Source organism: Leptodactylus fuscus, chromosome 6 (assembly GCF_031893055.1).
Source record: "Leptodactylus fuscus isolate aLepFus1 chromosome 6, aLepFus1.hap2, whole genome shotgun sequence".
NCBI lineage: Eukaryota > Metazoa > Chordata > Amphibia > Anura > Leptodactylidae > Leptodactylus > Leptodactylus fuscus.
This window is the reverse complement of record NC_134270.1, coordinates 76531380-76554286: the sequence shown is the minus strand read 5'-3', so window position 1 is coordinate 76554286 and position 22907 is coordinate 76531380. Positions and strand designations below refer to the sequence as shown.

Sequence of the window (22907 nt, the reverse complement as noted above, 5' to 3'; positions counted from 1 at the left end):
TGGGTTTCCTGCACAACACTTGCAAATGCATTCAGTAATCCGTTCGGGGGGTCCCCATGTGAACTTCCCAAACGGATTACCAAACACAGATGTGAACCAAGGGTGAGGCTGAAGCCCTACTTTTTAACACCGCAGCGTTTTAAAGTCACTGCAACATGCAAATTCTAGCAAATCCCTTCCACACATTGCAGAAAAATACCTGCAGCAGAAATCATTGCATTTTTGGAAATTGCAGCATATCAGTTATACCTACAGAAATGCTGGATAGGTATAATTGAGGCAGAAATTCTGCAGAGGAAAACTTTCTATGAAAAGTGCTGTAGGAAAAACCGCAATGAGTTTCCGCCACAGTTTTTCCTATAGCGCTTTTTGGCTGCGGCCTATAGGGCCTTATCCTAAGCACATTTACATTTTTTACACGTGGGGTAATATAGAACGACATGTTGTGCCGTTGTTACAGAGCAGTTGCTCAATCTGGCCTAATAATAGGGCATATGGATAATTGTGTAAATAGTGGAAAATACTTGTGTATGTATGTGGGCATGGATGTATTTGGTCATTTGAATCCATCACTCCAGATCTACATGACAATAATGCACTGGAATCCCAAAAGGAATGTTTGCCATAAGGATCTCTCAGTAGTGCAGCCTCAGGCTATGGCCCTATAACACATAATTACCGTAATTCAAGAAATCACATATCAGCAATGAATATATAATGTATAAAAAAGTTTTCATATTTTTAATATATAAGGTATTTTACAAATTGCTTCTTAAATATTCATTCAAAGTAGAAAAAGTAGACAATTAAAAATGGTAGAAGCTATACTGAACCGATTTTGATATGCTGCGTTCCCAGGGCCATTAATTTAGTCTACAAAATGGCGGCCCCTACTGCATGAAAGCACCTTAATTACAAAAATATTCCCTTTTATGTTACCACTTTCCATTCTGATATAAGAGATGAAAATACATGGAATTTGCTCCTCACTATAAAGGCAAAAACTAAGAATCAGATGAAGAATCATTCGATTGCATATATGCAACCATTTTCTTTTCCAAAAGTGAAGCTTGATGGCCGTCACCTTTCCTTTTCTTCACTGTTCTCGAAGGATGACCACTAGAAAGTGGATTATATCTGCCTTCCAGCAGGTCTTTAGCGCTACACAAAGGTCCATGAACTTTAACTGTGTTTCCAAATTTGGAGTAGTCCACAGAATAGCGACCTTCTTCTTCTGTTACAATTGGGACAAAACGATGGCTCCAGAGTATTTCATCAGGCAAGTAGGATGTCCTTGCCTGAGTAGTAATACCAGTTGTCTCTACTACCCCTTCCAGGATTGCTACAACCTCTAGATCTTGATCGCCAAGGTCATAGGCTGAGAAATGGAAAAGAGGGCTTTTCTCATCAATTGTATGGCTTATAATTAAAGGTGAGACTAAGAATATGGAATTTGTCCCCACTGGGTTCTCTACCTGGATATCTACCTGTGAAATTGGAACGACCTCCCCTTCACCTGTAGTGGTCTTCATGACTATTTGCATTTTAATTGAAGCACTGATAATCATACTCTTGCGTAGGTCACCCACTCGAAACATAAAGCGATATTTGCCATCCCGACAGGCTATGACGGCATGCTTACTGAAGATTAGGGTCTCGGCTCTGCGGTTTGCTTGAGCAGTCTTCATGAAGATGCATCCCAGCATGACTGCATTGATAATTAATCCAGATATGTTCTGGATGATGAGGACTGTTATGGCCAATGGGCACTGCTCTGTAACCATACGACCTCCAAAGCCAATGGTCACTTGGACCTCAATGGAGAAGAGAAAAGCTGAGGTGAAAGACTGAATGTTAGTGACACATGGTATGGAGGACTTGCTCTTGGGGTCTAGATCTCCATGGGCAAAGGCAATAAGCCACCAGGCCATAGCAAACAGCATCCAGCTACAGATAAATGTCATTGTGAAGATAAATAGACTATGCTGCCACTTCAGGTCCACCATGGTGGTGAATACATCCTGGAGAAAACGTCCTTGCTCTCGAATATTCTTATGGGCCACGTTACAGGCACCATTTTTGGATACAAAGCGTGCTTTTCTGGGTTTGGTCTTATATTGAGGATGATTGGCTTTATCTTCTGCAATTCGAGTTATCAAGTATTCATCAGGGATCAGCCCCTTCCGAGCAAGCATGTTTGTTCTGTGCAAGAAATTATATTAACTTTTTGAGAAGTGGCAGTTCATCTGCGAAAAAAAAAAAGAGATTCATGGTACTATGTATATCTCCCAGGTGCCTGGTACAAAGCACAAAAAGCCTATTTCCTAACTTATCTAAAGATGCACTTGTGCAATACACCATAAAGGACAATCAGACATCTGCTAGGGTTTCAGTCCATTTCAAAGGGCAGATAAAACATAAGCGATTTTTGATTACTGCCGGTATAAATAGCTATTTTCACCTAACAAGTATAAAGTACATTTGGGTAACTAAGCCCCTATTCCACTGCATTATACCAGATTGCTTCACCTTACCTTGACCCACTTTGTCATTTTTTCCACTGTGAAAAAGTACTGTTATCTGGTAGCAGGTACTTTTCTAGCATCTGCTTTAGATTACTGTAGGACAAGAAGGTCACACGTCTAAACAATGCTCAGCTGAATGGTCATCACCATAGGTGGTTACTTTCTGCCATGTAAAACAAATTACATAATACCCAAACCAGGTGAGTTAGGACAAAGCAAAGTGAGTCAAGGTAATAACATGCAGGGGAAAAAACGTGTTTAATCTCCTGTCTTGGTTGTCAGGCCCGATTCCTATCTTAAATCTTCCTCTATATTATTCATGTTTAGAAATGGTAATAGTAATGGTATGGTAATAGTTGGATGACCAGTCTCAATAAAAAAAATAATAAATATAAGGGTTCTTTACTATTGACAATCCCTACTTGTTAGATCCATTGACAATGGAAGATTATGTAGATAATCTGTTTTCCCTTAGCCCAAACAGCAGCACAAGATGGGGTATTCCTGCCCCTGTGTACTGTTAGGACAGGTGGAACTTTTATTAAACTAACAAGTTGCCCTCCCATAAAGGCCCAGGAGACCTCCCCCTCCCTGTGTTAGTCTCCAAGCATCATACAGAATATAGCCGTGTATAACCAACATAAGTCAAAGGGAGGGAGCTTTGTGCTGCTGTTTGGGCTAAGGGAAAACAGATTATCTACATAATCTTCCATTCCCCCTACGCCCAAACAGCAGCACAAGATGGGGATTTAACGAGTAATACCCCTTCTAGGGAGGGCGATCCTGGCAAGCTGAAGACAGGATAGAGTAACCAAAGGATTTTGCTTTGGTGGTGTGCAAGTCCAGTCTGTAGTGCCTTGCAAAGGTTAAATGTGAGGACCAAGATGCAGCCGCACAGATTTGGTCCACCGAGAGAGATTGTCTCTCTGCCCAAGACGCGGCTACTGCCCTAGTAGCATGGGCTCGCAAAAATTCCGGGACCGGCAGACCTTGTGCCTGCAGGGCCCCTGAAATAGCTTCTTTAATCCACCTCGATAGTGTGGCCTTAGATGCCTTACTTCCCCTATTGTGACCCAAAAAATTAATGAGCAAGTTATCTGCTCTGCGGAATAGGCGTGTCCGATCTAGATAAATCCGCAGTGTTCGCACAAGGTCCAGGTTGTGCATTCTCTCCTCCCATTCGGAGGAGGGAGAGGGGAAAAATGTTGGTAAGGTTATTGTTTGGTTAATATTTTCCATCGTGGGAACCTTTGGCAGAAATCCTTGGATAAATCTGAGCTGGACTCTGTCCGGAAAGAAGGTTGTATATGGTTCCGAGGCCGCCAGGGCCTGAAGCTCCCCTACTCGCTTGGCCGATGTGATTGCCAGCAGAAAGGTTACCTTCCATGAGAGGTATTTGAACTCTACCTCTGTCAGGGGTTCAAATGGCGGGGCACATAGCCCTTGTAGGACCGCAGCTAGGTCCCACTGGGGAGCCGGGGGCCGTACCGGGGGTCGGAGCCTAGAGGCCCCTCTTTGGAATTGCCTTATGAGAGGATTCTGCGACAATCTGGTCCCTAATAGAGCGGATAGTGCCGAGACATGCACCCTTAGAGTGGCTGGGGACAAACCCTTGTCCAATCCTTCCTGTAAGAATTCCAGAACTGCCTCAATGGATGATGTATCGCATTGCCTTCTGGCCCCCCAGTCCATAAATACCTGAGCAATCCTCTGGTAACTGCGATTGGTTGAATCCGCTCTAGAGTGGGCCAATGTCCTTAAGACGGCCTGGGACAATCCTCTGTCTCCACGTACGGTGCGGTCAACCTCCAGGCAGTGAGGTTGAACCTGTCCAGATCCTGGCAGAGCTGACTGTTTAGAGTTACCAGGTTTTGGACACGCGGAAGCCTCCAGTATGTCCCTCGACTCATTAACATGAGGTGGGTAAACCATGCCCTTTTCGGCCAGAACGGCATGATGACAATGGCCGACGTCTGGTCCTGCCTGAGTTTTGCCAATACCCTGGGAATCATCGGAATCGGAGGAAAAACGTATACTAGTTTGAAGCTCCAGGGTATTGACAGGGCATCGATCGCCAAGGGATTGCCCTCCCGATACAGGGAGCAAAAGACTCCCACCTTGGCCTTGTGTTGGGTGGCCATCAGATCCACCTCAGGGAGACCCCACATCCTGGTGAGTTGTTGGAAGACTTCCTGGCTCAGAGACCACTCGGCTGTTGTTACTAGGCCCCTGCTTAGCTGATCCGCCAGGACATTGAGATGGCCCTTGATGTGCACCGCTGACAACCTGGATAAGTTCCTTTCTGCCCAGGAAAAGATCTGGTTGGTCACCCGCATCAGGGAGGGAGACCTGGTGCCTCCCTGTTTGTTGACATACTGCACGGCCGTTATATTGTCTGTTCTCACTCTGACCGCCTTCCCCTGCACATGGGGAGTCAGCTTCCGAAGTGCCAGATATATTGCGGTAAGCTCTCGCCAGTTGGAGGAGCGAGTCCTCTCCTCTTGGCTCCAGGTTCCTCTTATCAGGGTCTCCCCCAGATGCGCTCCCCAACCTGTGAGGGAGGCATCTGTGGTCAACAGGGTCCAGGAAGTCTGGACCGTGGACCTCCCGTCTCTGAGTTGGGACCACCATTCCAGTGATCGACGGGTACTGATGGATAACTGGATAGGCTTCTGAAGTCCAGAAGGACTGTGGTTCCATTCTCTCAGGATCTCGAGCTGTAAAGGGCGCATATGCCACAGTGCCCAGGGAACTGCCTCGATGGCCGCGGACATAAGTCCTAGGACCTTCATAGCTGTCCTGATTGTAACCTTCCTGGTTCGGGATAGGTGGTGGACCGCTCGACCAATCTTCTCCTTTCGAGGAGAGGGCAGGGAGATCGTCATACTGAGAGAATCCAAATTGAAGCCCAGGAACTGAATCCGGGTTGATGGAACCACTACTGACTTCTGCCAGTTTACTAGCCAGCCCAGCTTGCTTATGAATGCCACTGTGGTACCCAACTGTGTGGCGAGAGCCTCCCTTGACTGGGCTTTTAATAGCCAGTCGTCTAAATACGGGACAATAAATATCCCCTGGAGGCGCAGGGCGGCTACGACCGGAGCCACTACCTTTGTGAAGGTGTGGGGGGCCGAAGATATACCGAACGGGAGAGCCGTAAACTGGAAGTGATGTAATCTTCCGTCTAGATGTATGGCAATTCTTAAATACTTCCTGTGTGGAGCATAGATGGGAATGTGGAGGTATGCGTCCCTCAGATCCAAGGTGACGAATAGGTCTCCTGGCTGCAAAAACGGGAGAACCGACCTTATGGTCTCCATCAGGAACCGGACCTTGCGGATGAATTGATTTACATACCTTAGGTCGATAATCATGCGCCACCCTCCGGTCGACTTTGGCACCAAAAACACGGGCGAGTAGACGCCTTGACCCTGCTCGTCTAGAGGGACTGGTTCCAATGCAGCCTTGTCCACATACTCCCACACGGATCTCTGAAGATGAAGCTGCTTGGTGCCCTGAAGAGGGCGGGTCCTCCTGTATTTGTCTGGAGGGGGGGAAAGAAAGCTTATTCTGTAGCCATCCTGTATAAGCTGGAGAACCCATGGGTCTTGGATGTATTGATGCCAGGCGGCTAGATGTAAAGAGAGGCGACCCCCCACTGCGGCTCTGCAGGCGAGAGGATGGTGATAGTCAGAAGGTGGATCTCTTTTCACCACCACGGGCGGAACCTCGACCGCCTCTTGATTGGCCGCCTGGGCGCCTCCGAAATTGGCCTCTTGACGTGCCTCTGGAGGCCGCATAGCCCCGAAAGGACCGTTGCCTAGCCCCTGCAGACTGGGGGAGGCTTTTGCCCTTCGAGTCGGCCAGCCCTTCCATTATGCGGTCGAGCTCACTACCGAATAATCTGCCCGGCTCAAATGGTAAGGCGCACAAATTAAACTTTGAGGCATTGTCTGCCCTCCAGGGCTTGAGCCAGAGGGGACGCCTCGCGGCAGTTGACAACGCCATAGCCCTAGCTGCCAGCTTGACCTGGTAGAAAGCCGCCTCAGAGAGGTAGTCAGACATTAGAGTAATACTTGTCATGTCTGTCAGCAGATCGTCTCTGTGGACCCCTGAGTCGATGTCTCTCTCGAGGTTTGAGACTTCAGCTCGTAGCCTGGTGACTACCTCACTGGCCGCAATGCCTACTGAGGCCTGCGCTGCAGAGGAGGCATAGATGCGCCTAAGGGACCCCTCCGCCCTGCGGTCCATCACATCCTGGAGGTTCGAACCATCCTCCGCTGGTACCACGGTGCGCTTAGATAGTTTAGAGACCGCTATATCTACCTTAGGCGGAGGGCCCCAAGAGCTGGACTGGGCTTCTGCTAGGGGAAACAGTGCCCTGAAACGCCTGGAAGCGTTAAATGGACGTTCCGGAAACCTCCATTCCGCTTCCATCCTCTTAACCATTTCCGAGTTGGCCTGGAAAGACTTAAGGGAGGTAGATGGAGTCTCCTCAGTAGGCTCTCCCACTTCCTTGGCCCGTACAATTTTTAGCAATTTGGGCATCCTCTCTACAGCAAAGACCGGTTTAACTGGTTCCAAGATGTCCTCTTCAGAGGAGATCTCATCTAGGATCTGTAGAGTTTCCATAGGGGAGAGAGAAGGAGGGGATGACTCCAAACGAGGTTTCTTTGATAATTGGGAGATAGAAACTTTCATCTCCCTCATTGACTCCTCCACAAACTCCCTCACCCAGCCAACAACATCTCGGACGGACGTGTCCTCTGACGGGGGCCCACGGCACCCACGGCAGCACTGGTATGCATAGCCGTCCGGAAGGGGCACCTCGCACTTAATGCAGGCTAGGTGGCGTCGCTTGGCGGTAGCCTTCCTCTTAGGGTTTTCAGGTACAGAGGAGGAAGACGACATCTAAGGAGAGATATATAATCAATTAATCTCTTACCTTAACTTGAGCTTTACCCTGAGGCCCCACTAGGGGGAATACATCACCTTAATCTTTTCAGAAATCCTTTCACAAAGGTTTGCTTAGCTGCCTTCTGGTTGCCCAAGCAGTAGCAACCTGTTAGCAAGAGCTGACAGGCAAACTAAATTGGGCCAGCAGCTTTAAATAGGGCAGAGGGGGGCGGGGGTAACCTTGACCACGCCCCCAACCACCTCAGCCTAATTAAATAACTCAGGGGGCACACTGGGCAATCCTAGCCAAAAAAGGAAGCCTTTCTGGCTTCCCTAGGTGGGGAAAACCTCTCCCCTCACAAGCCCCTACCTGTAATTAAAAAAATCTCCGTCCGGCGCCTCGGCTCACTGGTACGCATGCGCCGGACGGAGGGCCGCGCATGCGCGGTACGGGCCACGAAACGGGATCTGCGCGCTTGCGCAAAGCGGCTCCCGCGCCTGCGCGGTAGAGCCGGAAGGCCGCGGCGCACACACAGTGTCCGCGGCCGGAACAACAGAGGCGCCGGCAGGTTCCCCCCTCCGCCCAAAGGAAACTATGTTCCTAGGCGGCTGGGAGCGGCGCCGGAGCGCAGAATGGTGCCGACGACGCGGGACCAGAAGCTGCACTTCCTAAGAAGGTGACCCCCACTACCCCCCGGTAAGTCCCAAGGGGGAGCGGAGGCCCACCCAATTCAGATGGGAGAGGAGACCTCTCCCTCCACCTGTCCTGGTAACAGGACAGAAAAAAACACAGGGAGGGGGAGGTCTCCTGGGCCTTTATGGGAGGGCAACTTGTTAGTTTAATAAAAGTTCCACCTGTCCTAACAGTACACAGGGGCAGGAATACCCCATCTTGTGCTGCTGTTTGGGCGTAGGGGGAACAAGCTGATCACATAGTATTCCCCTGTGAATAGCATAATATGCCGGAGACCTGAGAGTAAATGTTCCTATACTGCCACCACATGGCAGGTTAAATATTACACATTATTCACTCAAGTCAAAGGGTTGTCTGTACAATGCAGGTCAGGATAGGTCCTCCACAGTGAGAGATCCTGTTCATAACTTTTATTTTTTACCTAGGAGATAAGGATCCTAGGCAATGTATAACACTCTACTAAAACAGAATTTCTTATTAAAGTATATTAAAATTACTTTTCAGAACCCCTTTAACGGGACTTGCCAAGGACTAAAAAAAAAAAGAGTCTGTTTTCCAAGAAACAAAGGCACTCTTGTCTTTCAGCTGTGTCAGGTATTACAGTTCAGCACAAGAGGGTGACCTGTAATACCAGTTACAGCCCACAGACAAGAGTGCAGGGGCGGATCCAGGGCCGGGCGAGCTGGGCAACCGCCCGGGGCCCCGCGCTTAGCGGGGCCCCGTGGCCCGGCCCTAATAAAGTGGTCCCTCGGCATAGTTGGGCAAGTGCCGGGGCCCACAGAGCCTCTGGGGGCCCCCCGGCACTTGCCTGTCACGATTTCAGCTCATCGGCGTCCGTCCGTTCCCCCCCTCCCCTTCATTTGCCCCCCCAGTTTCATGTTCTTGAAGTCACCATCCAGCACACATTTCTCAAGTTTGAATAAAACTCAGCCTTTATTTTTCCATTTTAAAGTAGGGAAATATCCATTACAAAATTTAAAAAGCGCTCAGCATGGCCAGCATAAGAAGGAAAAACGCAGCGTCCGGCTCCCCCAGTTTCATGGGCCCCCTTCATTATGTTCCGCCTTAATATTTAATACAAAACAAACACTTACACTCACCTTCTATCACTCACCTTACATCGTTCCCCCGACGCTCCTCTCTCCAGTCACATACGTGATGCAGGAGCTGTGACCTCAACTCCCGCTTTAAAGCTCCGGCCCGGCTTGCGTGTGTAGGCGCGATGACGTCATCACATCACGCTTACACACGCAAGCCAGGCCGGAGCTAAGCAGGAGCTGAGCTGTCACAGCTCCTGCATCACGTATGTGACTGGAGAGAGGAGCGTCGGGGGAACGATGTAAGGTGAGTGATAGAAGGTGAGTGTAAGTGTTTGTTTTGTATTAAATATTAAGGTGGAACATAATGAAGGGGGCCCATGAAACTGGGGGGGCAAATGAAGGGGAGGGGGGGAACGGCATGACACTGGGGAAGATGAAGGGGGTGGGGAGAGAACGGCATGAAACTGGGGACAAAGATGGAGGGGGCTCAAAGAAACTGGGGGGCAAATGAAGGGGAGAGGGGGAACAGCATGACACTGGGGCAGATGGAGGGGGGAGAACAGCATGACACTGGGGCAGATGGAGGGGGGGAGAACGGCATGACACTGGGGCAGATGGAGGGGGGGAGAACAGCATGACACTGGGGCAGATGAAGGGGGAGAACGGCATGACACTGGGGCAGATGGAGGGGGAGAACAGCATGACACTGGGGCAGATGAAGGGGGGGAGAACGGCATGACACTGGGGCAGATGAAGGGGGAGAGAACAGCATGACACTGTGGCAAATGAAGGGGGGAGAACGGCATGACACTGAGGCAGATGAAGGGGGGAGAATAGCATGACACTGGGGTGGATGGAGGGGGGAGAACAGCATGACACTGGGGCAGATGAAGGGGCGAGAACGGCATGACACTGGGGCAAATGAAGGGAGAGAGAACGGCATGACACTGGGGCAAATGAAGGGGGGGAGAACGGCATGACACTGAGGCAGATGAAGGGGGGAGAATGGTATGATACTGGGGCAGATGAAGGGGGGATGGCATGACACTGGGGCAGATGAAGGGGGGGAGAATGGCATGACACTGGGGTAGATGAAAGGGGGGGAGAATGGCATGACATTGGGGCAGATGAAGGGGGGAGAACGGCACGACACTGGGGAAGAGACGGGGGGGACATGAAACTGGGCAGATAAAGGGGGAGAATGGCATGAAACTGGGGACAGAGATAGAGGGGGGGGGACATGAAACTAGGGGTAGATGAAGGGTGTATATGAAAATGGGGAGAGATGGAGGGGGGACATATAATTTACGGGTGACTGTAGGAGGATTATACTGTGTGGAATCACATGAAAAATGAATGAGAATGGGCGGAGTCAACATAAAAGTGGGCGGGCCTAATTTGCTGCGGCGTGCTGCGCGTAGGGCCCCGCCAAAGTCAATTTCCCAGGGCCCCGCAAACCCTGGATCCGCCACTGCAAGAGTGGCACTGTTGCTGGATAAATGCAAAACCTTCACTTCTGAACAACCCTTAACCCCTTAACGACCGGCCCATAGTAAAATTACGTCGGCACTGACAGGTCCTTCCTGACTGCCCTATAGTAAAATTACGTCGGGCAGTCAGGGAAGGATTCCCTGTCAGTGCCGACGTAAATGGAGCGGATCTTAGCTGTACCTGACAGCTAAGACCCTGCTCCATTACCCCCCATCGGAGGGGTCTCCGATCGGGGTTTTTTAACCCCTTCAGTTCCATGATCAAACATGATCACGGAACTGAAGCGGTTCCGTGATGCTGCCGGTATGATCGGCACCCCCTGCGGCGAGATCGGGGGGTGCCGATATGAAAAACATGCAGTCTGGGGTCTGGCCAGTGACCCCAGACTGCTAAAGACCCCCAATACCTGGTTGATCCTGCCAGGGCCGCCATCAGGAATTTTGGGGCCCCATACAGCCTAAGTGTCTGGGCCCCCCCCCCCCCCCCCCCCGTCGCCATTTTAAAACTACCTTATTTTGCGACATACCCATTCTGTATTACATTTCCCTTTATTTAGCAGCATTACAAGGCTTAATCAGATTCTATTTGCAGATATAATCTGCTCTGTGTGACAGCGCCTATAGAGAGCCAACACCATCTATAAGAGCCTCCTAATAAATCCTCAGGGCTTATTCACATTGCGTTTTTGGCCTCCCTTGCCGGGATACGTTGGTAACCAGTCAGAATCAGCTTATCCCTGCACAAAGAACTGGCCATTAAAAAAAAGGGGGCCTGCAGTTCTCCGTGCAGGGATAAGTGGGGAGCTGATTGTGACTGGTTACCAACGTATCCCGGCAAGGGAGGCCAAAAACGCAATGTGAACACTCCTTTAAAGTGAAAGTCCCACCCCCAAAACAGGCTGCTATGCTAGTAACATATCAGCCTACATCATTATTAATACAAAGCACACAGACCTTTGGAGGGATTGTGTGCTTTGTAGTTCTCCAGCTAAAAACTTATATATTATATATTATTGCCCCAGCTTCCTCGCCGCAGTGCCGCACACCCGATGCCCCAACAATCCCCCTCCCCCCCCCGTCCACCCTCTAACATCTTTCCACTGCCCCCAGTACCCATATCTCCCAACTTTTGAAGAACCAAAAGAGGGACAAAATGTGTGGCGCGCTTTGCACGCCGTGGGAAATTTAGCCCCACCCACTGTTATGTTGACTCCGACAACTCATTAATTTTTCATGTGCCCGCACACTGTATAATCCTCCTACAGTCACCTGTAAACTATATGTCCCCCCTCCGTCTCTCCCCCAGCTTCATATACACCCTTCATCTGCCTCCAGATTCATGTCCCCTCCATCTCTGCCCCCAGATTCATGTCCCCCTTCCATCTCTGCCCCCAGATTCATGTCCCCCCTCCATCTCTGCCCCCAGATTCATGTCCCCCCTCCATCTCTGCCCCCAGATTCATGTCCCCCCTCCATCTCTGCCCCCAGATTCATGTCCCCCCTCCATCTCTGCCCCCAGATTCATGTCCCTCCATCTCTGCCCCCAGATTCATGTCCCCCCAACTCTGCCCCCAGATTCATGTCCCCCCATCTCTGCCCCCAGATTCATGTCCCCCCATCTCTGCCCCCAGTGTCATGTCCCCCCATCTCTGCCCCCAGATTCATGTCTCCACAGCTCTGCCCCCAGATTCATGCCCCCCATCTCTGCCCCCAGATTCATGTCTCCACAGCTCTGCCCCCAGATTCATGCCCCCCATCTCTTCCCCCAGATTCATGCCCCCCATCTCTGCCCCCAGATTCATGTCCCCCCATCTCTGCCCCCAGATTCATGTCCCCTCCATCTCTGCCCCCAGATTTATGTCTCCACAGCTCTGCCCCCAGATTCATGTCTCCACAGCTCTGCCCCCAGATTCATGCCCCCCATCTCTGCCCCGAGATTCATGCCCCCCATCTCTGCCCCCAGATTCATGTCCCTCCATCTCTGCCCCCAGTGTCATGCCGTCCTCTCCTTCATCTGCCCCCAGTTTCACGTTCCACATTAGACTTACCTTCTCCTTCGTTCCCCCGCTGCTCTCTCGGCGCCTCTCTCTCTTACTGGCGCACAGTTGTAGACGCGATGTGACGTCATCACATCGCGTCTACACTGCCGGGTAGCCGGCGGCAGCGCTGAAGCGAGGAGCTGACCTCCTCTCTTCGCTGCTGCCGCCGGTCTCGCTGACACATATGCGGCTGAAGCGAGGAGCTGACCTGTGTCAGCTCCTCGCTTCAGCCGCATATGTGCCAGCGAGAGAGGCGGCAGCAGCGAAGAGAGGAGCTGACACAGGTCAGCTCCTTGCTTCAGCCGCGTATGTCTGCAACTCAGATCTTGCAGACATTGATGCTTTGATGCGTTTATCAAAGCATCACTAATCCAAGTGTCCTAAAGGGACACATGAAAAAGTAAGAGAAAAAAAGTGAAAAATAAATAAATAAAGTTTATAATAAAAGTGAATAAAGTTATAAAGCCCCAAAAATGCCCTTTTTATAGAAAATGAATTATATTAAAAAAAAAACCTAAAAATTAATAAAAACAATGCATATTTGGTATCACCGCGTCCGTAACAATCTGTACAATAAAACTGAAGCAACATTTAATGTACACGGTGCACGTCGGAAAAAAAAAAAGGAAAAAACCCGCCGAAAGTAGTGATTTTTCGAATCTTACCTTACAAAATATGCTATAAAAAGTGATCAAAAAGTCATATGCACCCCACAACAGTACCAATAAAAAGCACAGGTTGTCCCGCAAAAAATAAACCCCCAACCAACACTGTCAACTGAAAAATAAAAATGTTACGCCTCTCAGAAGATGGCGATGCAAAAATCACTGATTTATGTCCCCAAATGTGTTTTTATTCTACAGAATTAGTATCACATAAAAAAATAATACAAATGAGGTATCGCCATAACCGTACCGACCCGCAGAATAAAGGTCACATGTTACTTATACTGTACGCTGCATGGCGCAAATTAAAAAGGTAAAATGCAATGCCAGAATTGATTTTTTCTTTTTTAAATCCAGCAAAAAAGGGTTAATAAAATGTATTCAATAAGTTGTAGGCACCCAAAAATGGTGTCATTACAAAATGCATCTCATCCCGCAAACAGCAAGCCCTTATATGGCCATGTCACCATAAAAATAAAGAAAATATAGCATCTAGCAATGTGAAGGCAAAAAAACCCCAAAATCGCCAAATTATTAGAACACGACTGGCTGCATCAGGAAGGGAATATATAAGCTGTGCGAGCGGATATCAGGGGATACCCCAGATTTACAGCTTATGAGCGAAAAGACACCAGAAGTGACCCCCAAAGTGACCCCCAGAGTGACTCCACCAATCATAGGAGCTACTGGGACATAGTAGGCAATTTGGTGTCTGCAATGTCCTCCGCACCGCTTAAATATTCCCTCTTCGCCATCCGCTGTGCAGTCACGTCTGGGATACTAATACTCACTACACCCCCTGAGAAATTCTTTGAGGGGTGCAGTTTTCAAAATGCGGTCACTCCTTTGGGGAATCCACTTTTCTGGTACCTTACAGGCTCTACAAACATGACATGGCGTCCAGATACCAAACATATGAATCTGTGCTCCAAAAGCCGCATCGCGCTCCTTCCCTTCTGCGCCCTGCTGTGCGCCCAAACTGCAGTTTATGCCACTTGTATGACACATGTATGACACTGGTGTATCCGGGATAACGGACGTAATGTCATATGTGGGTATAAACTGATATTAGGGCACAGCTGGACACAGAAGGGAAGAAGGGTTATTGGGTTTTTGGAGCGCAGACGGTTTGGTTTTTGGATGCCATGACACTTTTGCAGAGCTGAAACACCAGTAAAGTGGAATCCCCTGATATGTGACCTTATTTTGGAAACTACACCCCTGAAGGATTTCTCCAGGGGTACAGAGAGCATTTTTAACCCCCAAGTGTTGCTATAACTTATTATCCATAAATGAATACGAAGCTGATTGTGAGAGGTGAAAATGACAATTTTTCCAGGAATCCGTCCTTTCAGTGCGTAATATATTGTGCCCGACTTGTATCAGAGATGAACGCTCTGAAAGCTGTTGTGCCCGGGATACCCACTTACCAGTTTTTGGAGTGTGTATCTCTGCTGACATAAGTTGGGCACCACATACCGGGCACTGAAATGGCGAATCTCTGGAAAAATTTCATTTTTAACTTCTCATTATCAGCTACGATTTCATTTCTGGAAACTAAATAAATGCAACACTCAAGGGTTAAAAACGCTCGCTACGCCACTTGATAAATCCCATCAGTGGGGTAGTGTCCAAAATGGGGTGACATGTCTGCGGATTCTACTTTATTGGCACTTCAGGGGCTTTGCAAAAGTGACGTCCAAAAACCAAACTGTGCGCCAAAAACCAAAATAGCGCTCCTTCCCTTCTGTGCGCGGCTGTACCCAAATAGCCATTTCTACCCACATATGGCATTAAGTCCGTTATCCGGGGTACACCAGTGTCATACATGTGGGCATACACTGCCATTTGGGTACCCAGCAGGGAGCAGATGTGAAGGAGCGATATGTGCTTTTGGAGTTCAGATTTAGATTCTTCGTTTTTGGACACCATGTCACATTTGGGAAGACCCTAAAATTGCCCCTACAAAATGGGGTCACTTCTTGGGGAATTCCAGTTTACTGTCACCTCCAGGGCTCTGCAAAAATGTCATGGCGCCCAGAGGGTCCCTCTAACTCTGTACCCCAAAATCTAAAAAGTGCAATGCACCTTCCCTTCTGAGCCCTGCTGTGTACCCAAGCAGCAGTTTACACCCACATATATAACTTTTTTCTACCCGGGATGGCCCACTTAATAGTTTTAGGAGTGCAGGTCTCTGACAACACAAAGTGGGGGCAACGTATTGGGCACCGAAATGGCATATTTCTTTCAAAATTTCAATTTTCATTTTGTACATTAATTTTTTGGAAGAATTTTTAGGCTCAAAGTGATAATACGCCTTGATACATTCTTTGAAGGGTGTAGTTTTTAAAATGGGGTCACCTTTGAGGGGTTTCCATTGTATTGGTACTTTAGGGGCTCAGCAAATGCGACATGGCACCTGAAAACTATTCCAGCAACATCTGCCCTCCAAAAGCCAAATAGCGCTCTTCCCATTCTGAGCCCCATCATGTACCCATACAGCAGATTATGGCCACATATGGGGTATTGCCGTGTTCAGGAGAAATTGTGTAACAAACTGTGGGGGGCTTTTTCTCTTTTAACCCCTTGTGAAAATGAAAACTTTGGGGATAAAGGGACATTTTAGTAATTTTTAACCTACACATCCCAAGGTTAGTAAAATCTGTGAAACGGCTATAGGGTCAAAATACTCACTATACTCCTCAATTAATACCTTAAGGGGTCTAGTTTATAAAATAGGGTCATTTATTGGGGTTTTTAATTATTTTGGTAATGCAAATCTTGTTTGAATGTGCAATGGGCCTGAAACATTTGGAAGCAAAATTTGTGTTCTGAAATCCAGTTGGTGCTCCCTTCTTTTTGGGGCCTACCGTGCATCCATACATAGGATTAAGGCTACAAAGTGTACAGTTTTGAACACGGGAGAAATGGGGCCATCTATTTTGGGGTGTTTTTCTTCATTTTCATGCGTTGTTGTGTAAAAAAACTGCCTTTAAAAAATGACTCTTTTGTGTAAAAAATATGATAATTTTTTGTTTGACACAAATTCTTTTAAAATCTATGGGGTAAAAATACTCACTATATCCCTCAATGAATACCTCAAGGGGTCTAGTTTATAAAATGGGGTCACTTATTGGGGTTTTCAATTGTTTTGGTAACTCAAATCTTGTTTGAATGCGCAATGGGCCTAAAATATCTGCAAACAAAATTTGTGTCTTAAAATCCAGTTGGTGCTCCCTTCTTTTTGGGCCCTACCGTGCGTCCGTACATAGAATTAAGGCCACAAAGTGTACATTTTTGAACACAGGAGAAATGAGGTCATCTATTTTGGGGTGTTTTTCTTCATTTTCATGTGATATGTGCAAAAAAACTGCCTATAAAATGACACTTTTGTGTAAAAAAAATATGAAATTTTTTTGTTTGATGCAAATTTTCTCAAAACTTATGGGGCCAAAGTACTCACTATACCCCTCAATGAATACCTTAAGGGGTCTAGTTTATAAAATGGGGTCATTTATGGGGGGTTTCAATTGCTTTGGTAACTCAAATCTTGTTGAAATGTGCAATGGGCCTAAAATATCTGCAAGCAAAATTTGTGTTTTGAAATCCATTTGGCCCTCTCTACCTCTTGGGCCCTGCTGTATGTGTGTACATAGGACGAAGGCCACAAAGTGTACATTTTTTAACACGGGAGAAGTGGGGTGATATATTTTGGGGTGTGTTTCTTCTTTTTGATGTGTTGTGTGCAAAAAAACTGGCTTTAAAATGACACATATTTGAAGAAAATGAAAATTTTATTTTTTTCATCATTTGTAATAATTCTTGCAAAACAATATTTGTTTGATCAAAATGCTCACTATACCCCTCAAAGAATACCTGAAGGGGTCTAGTTTTACAAATTGGGTCATTTAATGGGGGTTTCTGTCATTATGCCACCTATTCCTGTCTGCAAACATCGCTTGGTACAGGAAAAAATCACAAACTCAAAATTTCCAAATTTTGCTTATAAACTTGATAAACTTCTAAATTGTCTAAATTACTCAAATATGTTAAAATTATTTCAAATATGCTTGAAACACAAAAGGAATATTTAGAAATATATAACTACTAACTTTTTTTGCCCTGTATTATTGTGCATATGTGAGATATCGCAGCTGAAAATGGAAAACATTGAAAAATTTTAAAAATTTTCCGCATTTGCGAGTTTTTTAATAAATTTACGCAAGTTATATCAGTCTAATTGTACCTTCTCAGTAAAGTACAACATGTCACGAAAAAACAATATCAGAATCGCTTGGATGCGCTATACTGTTACAGAATTATTCACTGATAAAGTCACACAGGGCAAATTTCCAAAATGTGGCTTGGTCATTAAGGTCCAAAACAGGCTGGTCACTAAGGGGTTAAAGAGGACCTTTCATCACCTTTAGCAAGTCCAGTTCTGTAGCCCTTGTGCTGTAGGAAGTTCTGTGAGTCCAACAGGTTACATACCACCAATCAGGCATTGTTGGCATAAGCTGTTAAATGTCATTAAGGTCGGGCCCCACGTTGCGAAAACAATGCGGCAAAAAATGCTTAGTTTTACAGTATTTGCAAACTGAAATGGGATTCTGGCTAATCATATCCACTCATTGTAGAAAAAAGCGCTTGCGTTTTTTGAAAGTCGCAGCCTGTCAATTATACCTACGGAAATGCTGCCATTTTCTGTATAGGTATAATAGGGGCAGAAAGTCCAAAGAGGAAAACTCAGCAGACTTTCTGTGAAAAACGATACACATAAAAACGCCATGCATTTCTGCAGTAATTCGCTGCGTGGGGCCATAACCTAAAGGGATTTTCCAGCTAAATAATGGCTGATCCCCAAGATTAGATTGCTTGGAGATTGACTCTCACCATTCCTGTCGATCGGCTGTTTCAATGCACTCACTTGCAAACACTATTATAATTCATACAAGCTTTTCACAGTATTACAATCTTCTAATAAAAAAAAATGGGAAACTGCACTATCACTGACAGCTGTTATGGAACATAATGAAGTTTTGCAAGGGGAGGGAGTTGCAATGTTCGTGATCTGTAGCCCCATCAAACAACTCTTTGGTGAATGTGCCAAGAGTCTGATCCTTACTAATCTTATTCTGATAGCCTTTACTGAGGATCGCCCATCAATTTATCTGGCTGGAAACCCTACTTTTTAGGCGAAGGCCCTACACAGTGAGCTGCGGCCAAAAAGTGATGCGGGAAAAAACGCAGCACAAACGCACTGAGGTTTTTCCCACATCGATTTTAACAGAAAAGCCACAGTTTTCCTCTGTGGACTTTCTGCTGCTATTATACCTATAAGGAAATCATCAGCGTTTCTATAGGTATAATTGACATGCTGTGATTTACAAAATGCAAGTTTTTGAAATCGCAGAATATCCACAGTGGATATTTTTATTTTTTTTAATGTAGACCCCCATATAGGGGTCACAATGTACTTTTTTATTTTTTTCTCATTTGTATGTCTTTGTAGAATGGGAGGAAAGCCACACAAACAAAGGGAGAACATACAAACTCCTTGCAGATGTTGTTCCTAGCGGGATTCAAACCCAGGACTCCAGTGCTGCAAGGCTGCAGTGCTAACCACTGAGCAACCATGTTGCCCCAATAGCAGTGGATAGTTTTCTGCAGTGTGCGGATGGGATTAGCTAGACTTCCATCCACTTTGCAGGTAATGTAAAACGTTGCAGCTTTTCCAAAAATTGCAGTGCTTACGTGGGGCCCGGGCCTCAATCTCTCGTGTTAGAGAAAGTCTTTAAGTATACATATTTGATCTCTGTACTGGTGGCAAGAGAATAATGCCTGATCCTGTTAGAAACCATTCATAGACATGTTTGAGTAGTTATTTGTAGAATACTAGCGCACAAACTGCTTGCTTCACCATTATTCATAACTCTTCCCCTATAGTTTGCTGAGCTGCTGGTTTTAGCAACACCACTGGGATTGCGGAATGGAAATGTGGATTTCTAGGTCATTGTATTTTATTATTCTAATTACTTTAATGGGCCATATTTGAGCAGAACTTGGAAGGCTGTAGTAGACTGCTTGGAGGCTTTCTTAATACTCAAGGAAGAACAAATGGAATTTTTATATCTCTGTTTTATTAAAACTAGCATATTTCTTAATTTTAATATTCATTTTTAACACAGTCCATAACACTTCAGGAAACATTTAAGCACCTGCATATAATATTATATCATTATTAATTAGATTATTTGACAAATACTAAAATATAATATAAAGTAGTCAGATTTAAAGTGTCCTCTTGCAATGTTTCCTATCATGCATTACCAAGTGGAGGAAAAGGATGAACTATCAGTAGTCTGCAAACTGTGACCCTCCAACTGTTGTGAACTACAACTCTCAGCATGCCCTAACAGCCTATGGCTGGGTGTTGTAGTATCATAACATTTGGAGACAAGTGTGTTATAAAATAACAATATTTTACATTCTAATGTGATTCTGAAAGGAACAAGTGTGATGTGTGTGAGGGGTGTCAGGTGTCAGAACAGGACTGGCATCTCATATTACTGGCAGGGTTAATGGGTATCTGTCAGTGCCAGGTATTCAGGCTCAGATCATGTTCTGCAGACATGGTGACCTATCTGTTCCAGCTCCAGGGACAGTGTTGCTTAGGACTGATGGGGTTAAATGATGCCATTTGCAGGAACAAAGCTCTTTCATGTGTCTCCTTATATCAGCTGCTGGGGTGCAGTTACACTGGGCCTCTCCACTGCCATCAATTATTAACTGAGATGCAAGACTTGGAAGCAAAGATCTAGGATAGATATGGGGCTAAATAAAATCCAGCTCAGGCAAGTGACACACTTACCTGGACCTCCAAGGAAATCCTGCAGACAGACAGCGATGACTTGGCTCTTGGAAGCTTCTCCCCTTTTCTGAATGGAGAATGGTACAGTCTGTGGATGCAGTGAGAGGCTGTGATGCTAAAGACTCAGGGTAGCCTCCTGTGATTGGCTGAGAGCAGGACACATGATATGATGATAGGGACAAGGGCTGGGCAGTGCAGGTGCCTTGTGCAGGGGTGACGCCTCCCCCACTCATCTCTGACTCTATGTCACATATTATTAGCAATACACAGGGAACATGGCTACTCTACAAGTAAACTGTATGAATAATAATAGTACATGTATTTGCAAGGGAATGATATTAATACAGTGGTTGCCAATAATTCCTCATTGCTAATATAGTAACGACATAGAATGTATTCCTATTAGTCTAGGATGCCAAGGTTCTCGCATCTTATCTTTAAAGGGGCTGTATCAGCAAAATTATGCTGTATGAGCCCCACATATGCGTGAATAGCCTTTAAAGAGGCTATTCAGGCGCCGCTGTTATTTTACCCCCCTTCTGTCTTAAAATAAAACCATAAAAACATATGCAAATTATACTTACCGTGCACGGTGGGCGGTCATGCACGGTCCGACATCATCTTCTGGCATGCTTTCCTCTTCTTTCTTCTTCTTTCGGCGACACCCTCCGGTCCTGGCTCTTCACCGGCTTCATCATCCTCTTATTCCGGCGGGATTGGTTCAAATCCGGCACGTGTGCAGTATCACTCCCTCCGGAGCACTACTGCGCACGCTCCGGCACCACTTTTCTCAATGGCAGTACACTCGCGTCCTTGAGACAAGCGATACTACGAACGTGCCGGATTTGTAACAATCCCGCAGGAAGAAGAGGACGATGAAGCTGGGGAAGAGCCAGGACCGGAGGGTGTCGACAAAAGAAGAAAGAAGAGGAAGGCGTGCTAGAAGATGACGTCGGACCGTGCATGACCACCCAGCGTGCATGATAAGTATAATTTGCATATATGTTTTTATGGTTTTATTTTAAAACGGGGGGTTTAAAATAACATTAGCGGTGCCTGAATAGCCTTTAATAGCCTATTCATGCCTATGTGGGGCTCTATTAGCATAATTTTGCTGATAGAGCCCCTTTAAAGAGGACCTTTCATGGTTTAGGGCACAGGCAGTTCTATATACTGCTGGAAAACCGACAGTGCGCAGAATTCAGCACACTGTCGGCTTTCCTGATCTGTGCCCCGGGTAAAGCGCTTTCAGTCCCGGTACCGTAGCTCTTTACAGTCAGAAGGGCGTTTCTGACACTCAGTCAAGAACGTCCTTCTCCACAGCAGCGCCTATCGCGCTGTACAGTGTGAGCAGGGAGTTCGTCCTCGCTCACACTGTACAGGGCGATAGGTGCTGCTGTGAAGAAGGTCGTACCTGACTGAGTGTCAGAAACGCCCTTCTGACTGTAAAGAGCTACGGTACCGGGACTGAAAGCGCTTTACCCGGGGCACAGATCAGGAAAGCCAACAGTGCACTGAATTCAGCGCACTGTCAGCTTTCCAGCAGTATATAGAACTGCCTGTGCCCCAAACCATGAAAGGTCCTCTTTAAGGACGAGAGAGGTGAAATGTAGTGACTGTTATGGTGGAGCTCTAGCTTTCTATTCCATATACTGTAGTTTTCTTCAGTTCTTATATACTAATATAATGGTGGATTTGATTGTTTGCTATGGAGTGGCGGGCCCCCATGTCAAATGTTCGCCTTGGGGCCCCACCATTCCTAGTTACACCACTGTCTAAAAGATGCACCTGCCTAGGTAGGTCATTGATATACTGCCCCCTTATGTGTTGTCCATAAGCAGATAGGGTTTCCATTTTTCAGGTCCCCAAGCGGACCCAAAAATGGAAACCCGAATGCTAGTATTAATCTAGTGTAACATGTTGTGCGCCATATCAAGTGTTTTAAATACATTTATGACTTGTACAAAAAGGGTATGGGCACACTTTTGACTTGGGCCCCTCCTCCCACGGCATAGCGCCCCCTTTGCTGACCCCTGCACAGTATAACATCCTATTTGTAGACACTAAGTGGCCTCCAGACAGTATAATGTCCAATAGCAGCCTCTCCACAGAGTATAATGTCCCATAGCAGCCCCTGCACAAAATATAAAGTCCCGTAGTGGCTCCTGCACACAGTATTATGCCGCAAGTGGCCCCTGCACACAACAATATGCCGTATAGAGGACCACCCATGAATGGACAATTGTATGGTCCATTGTGGCCTCAACAGTGTTCATTGAAAATATTACAAACATTTTGTTTTCAGCAAAATCCCAAAATTGGGATCTTTTCAGACCCAAGAAAGTATAATGATCGGAGGCCCAGTGGAGGTGACAAACTAGTACTCACCTGTCCTGCATGATTCCCTACTTTGTTTGGTTCTCTTCAGTGATGTTACCGACATGGTTTACACCAGCGTCATTATATGTTGCCTGAAACATGTGACGTCTGTGACATCATGGGAGAGGCCCAAAGACAGCAGGGAGTCACACCAGAGAGGTGAGTAACACTAGTTTTATGTTCAATCTACTCCCTGATCCTCCGATTATTATACGTTGGGGTCTCAAGAGACCCCAGAGTATAATAAAAGCAGCAGTATTTGCTGGAGTTTGCCTCAAAAATACTCTTACCGATCCCCGCTCCTCTTG

General features: G+C 46.6%; 1 protein-coding gene across 2 annotated transcripts; it reads right to left on the bottom strand.

Annotated features, from left to right (window-relative positions):
• Positions 1 to 436: 436 nt before the first annotated feature.
• LOC142210853 (ATP-sensitive inward rectifier potassium channel 11-like) lies at positions 437 to 20262 on the bottom strand. Of its 2 annotated transcripts, XM_075280316.1 has the most exons (3): positions 20221 to 20262; positions 1085 to 2246; positions 437 to 662 (listed from the first exon to the last, which is right to left on the bottom strand). In XM_075280316.1, the coding sequence occupies exons 2-3, from the start codon at positions 2193 to 2195 to the stop codon at positions 655 to 657; spliced, it is 1119 nt and encodes a 372-aa protein (XP_075136417.1). In that variant the 5' UTR covers positions 2196 to 2246; positions 20221 to 20262; the 3' UTR covers positions 437 to 654. The 2 variants fall into 2 exon arrangements, with proteins under 2 accessions (XP_075136417.1, XP_075136416.1); XM_075280315.1 differs by lacking the exon at positions 437 to 662 and having other exon boundaries at positions 774 to 2246.
• Positions 20263 to 22907: the final 2645 nt, after the last annotated feature.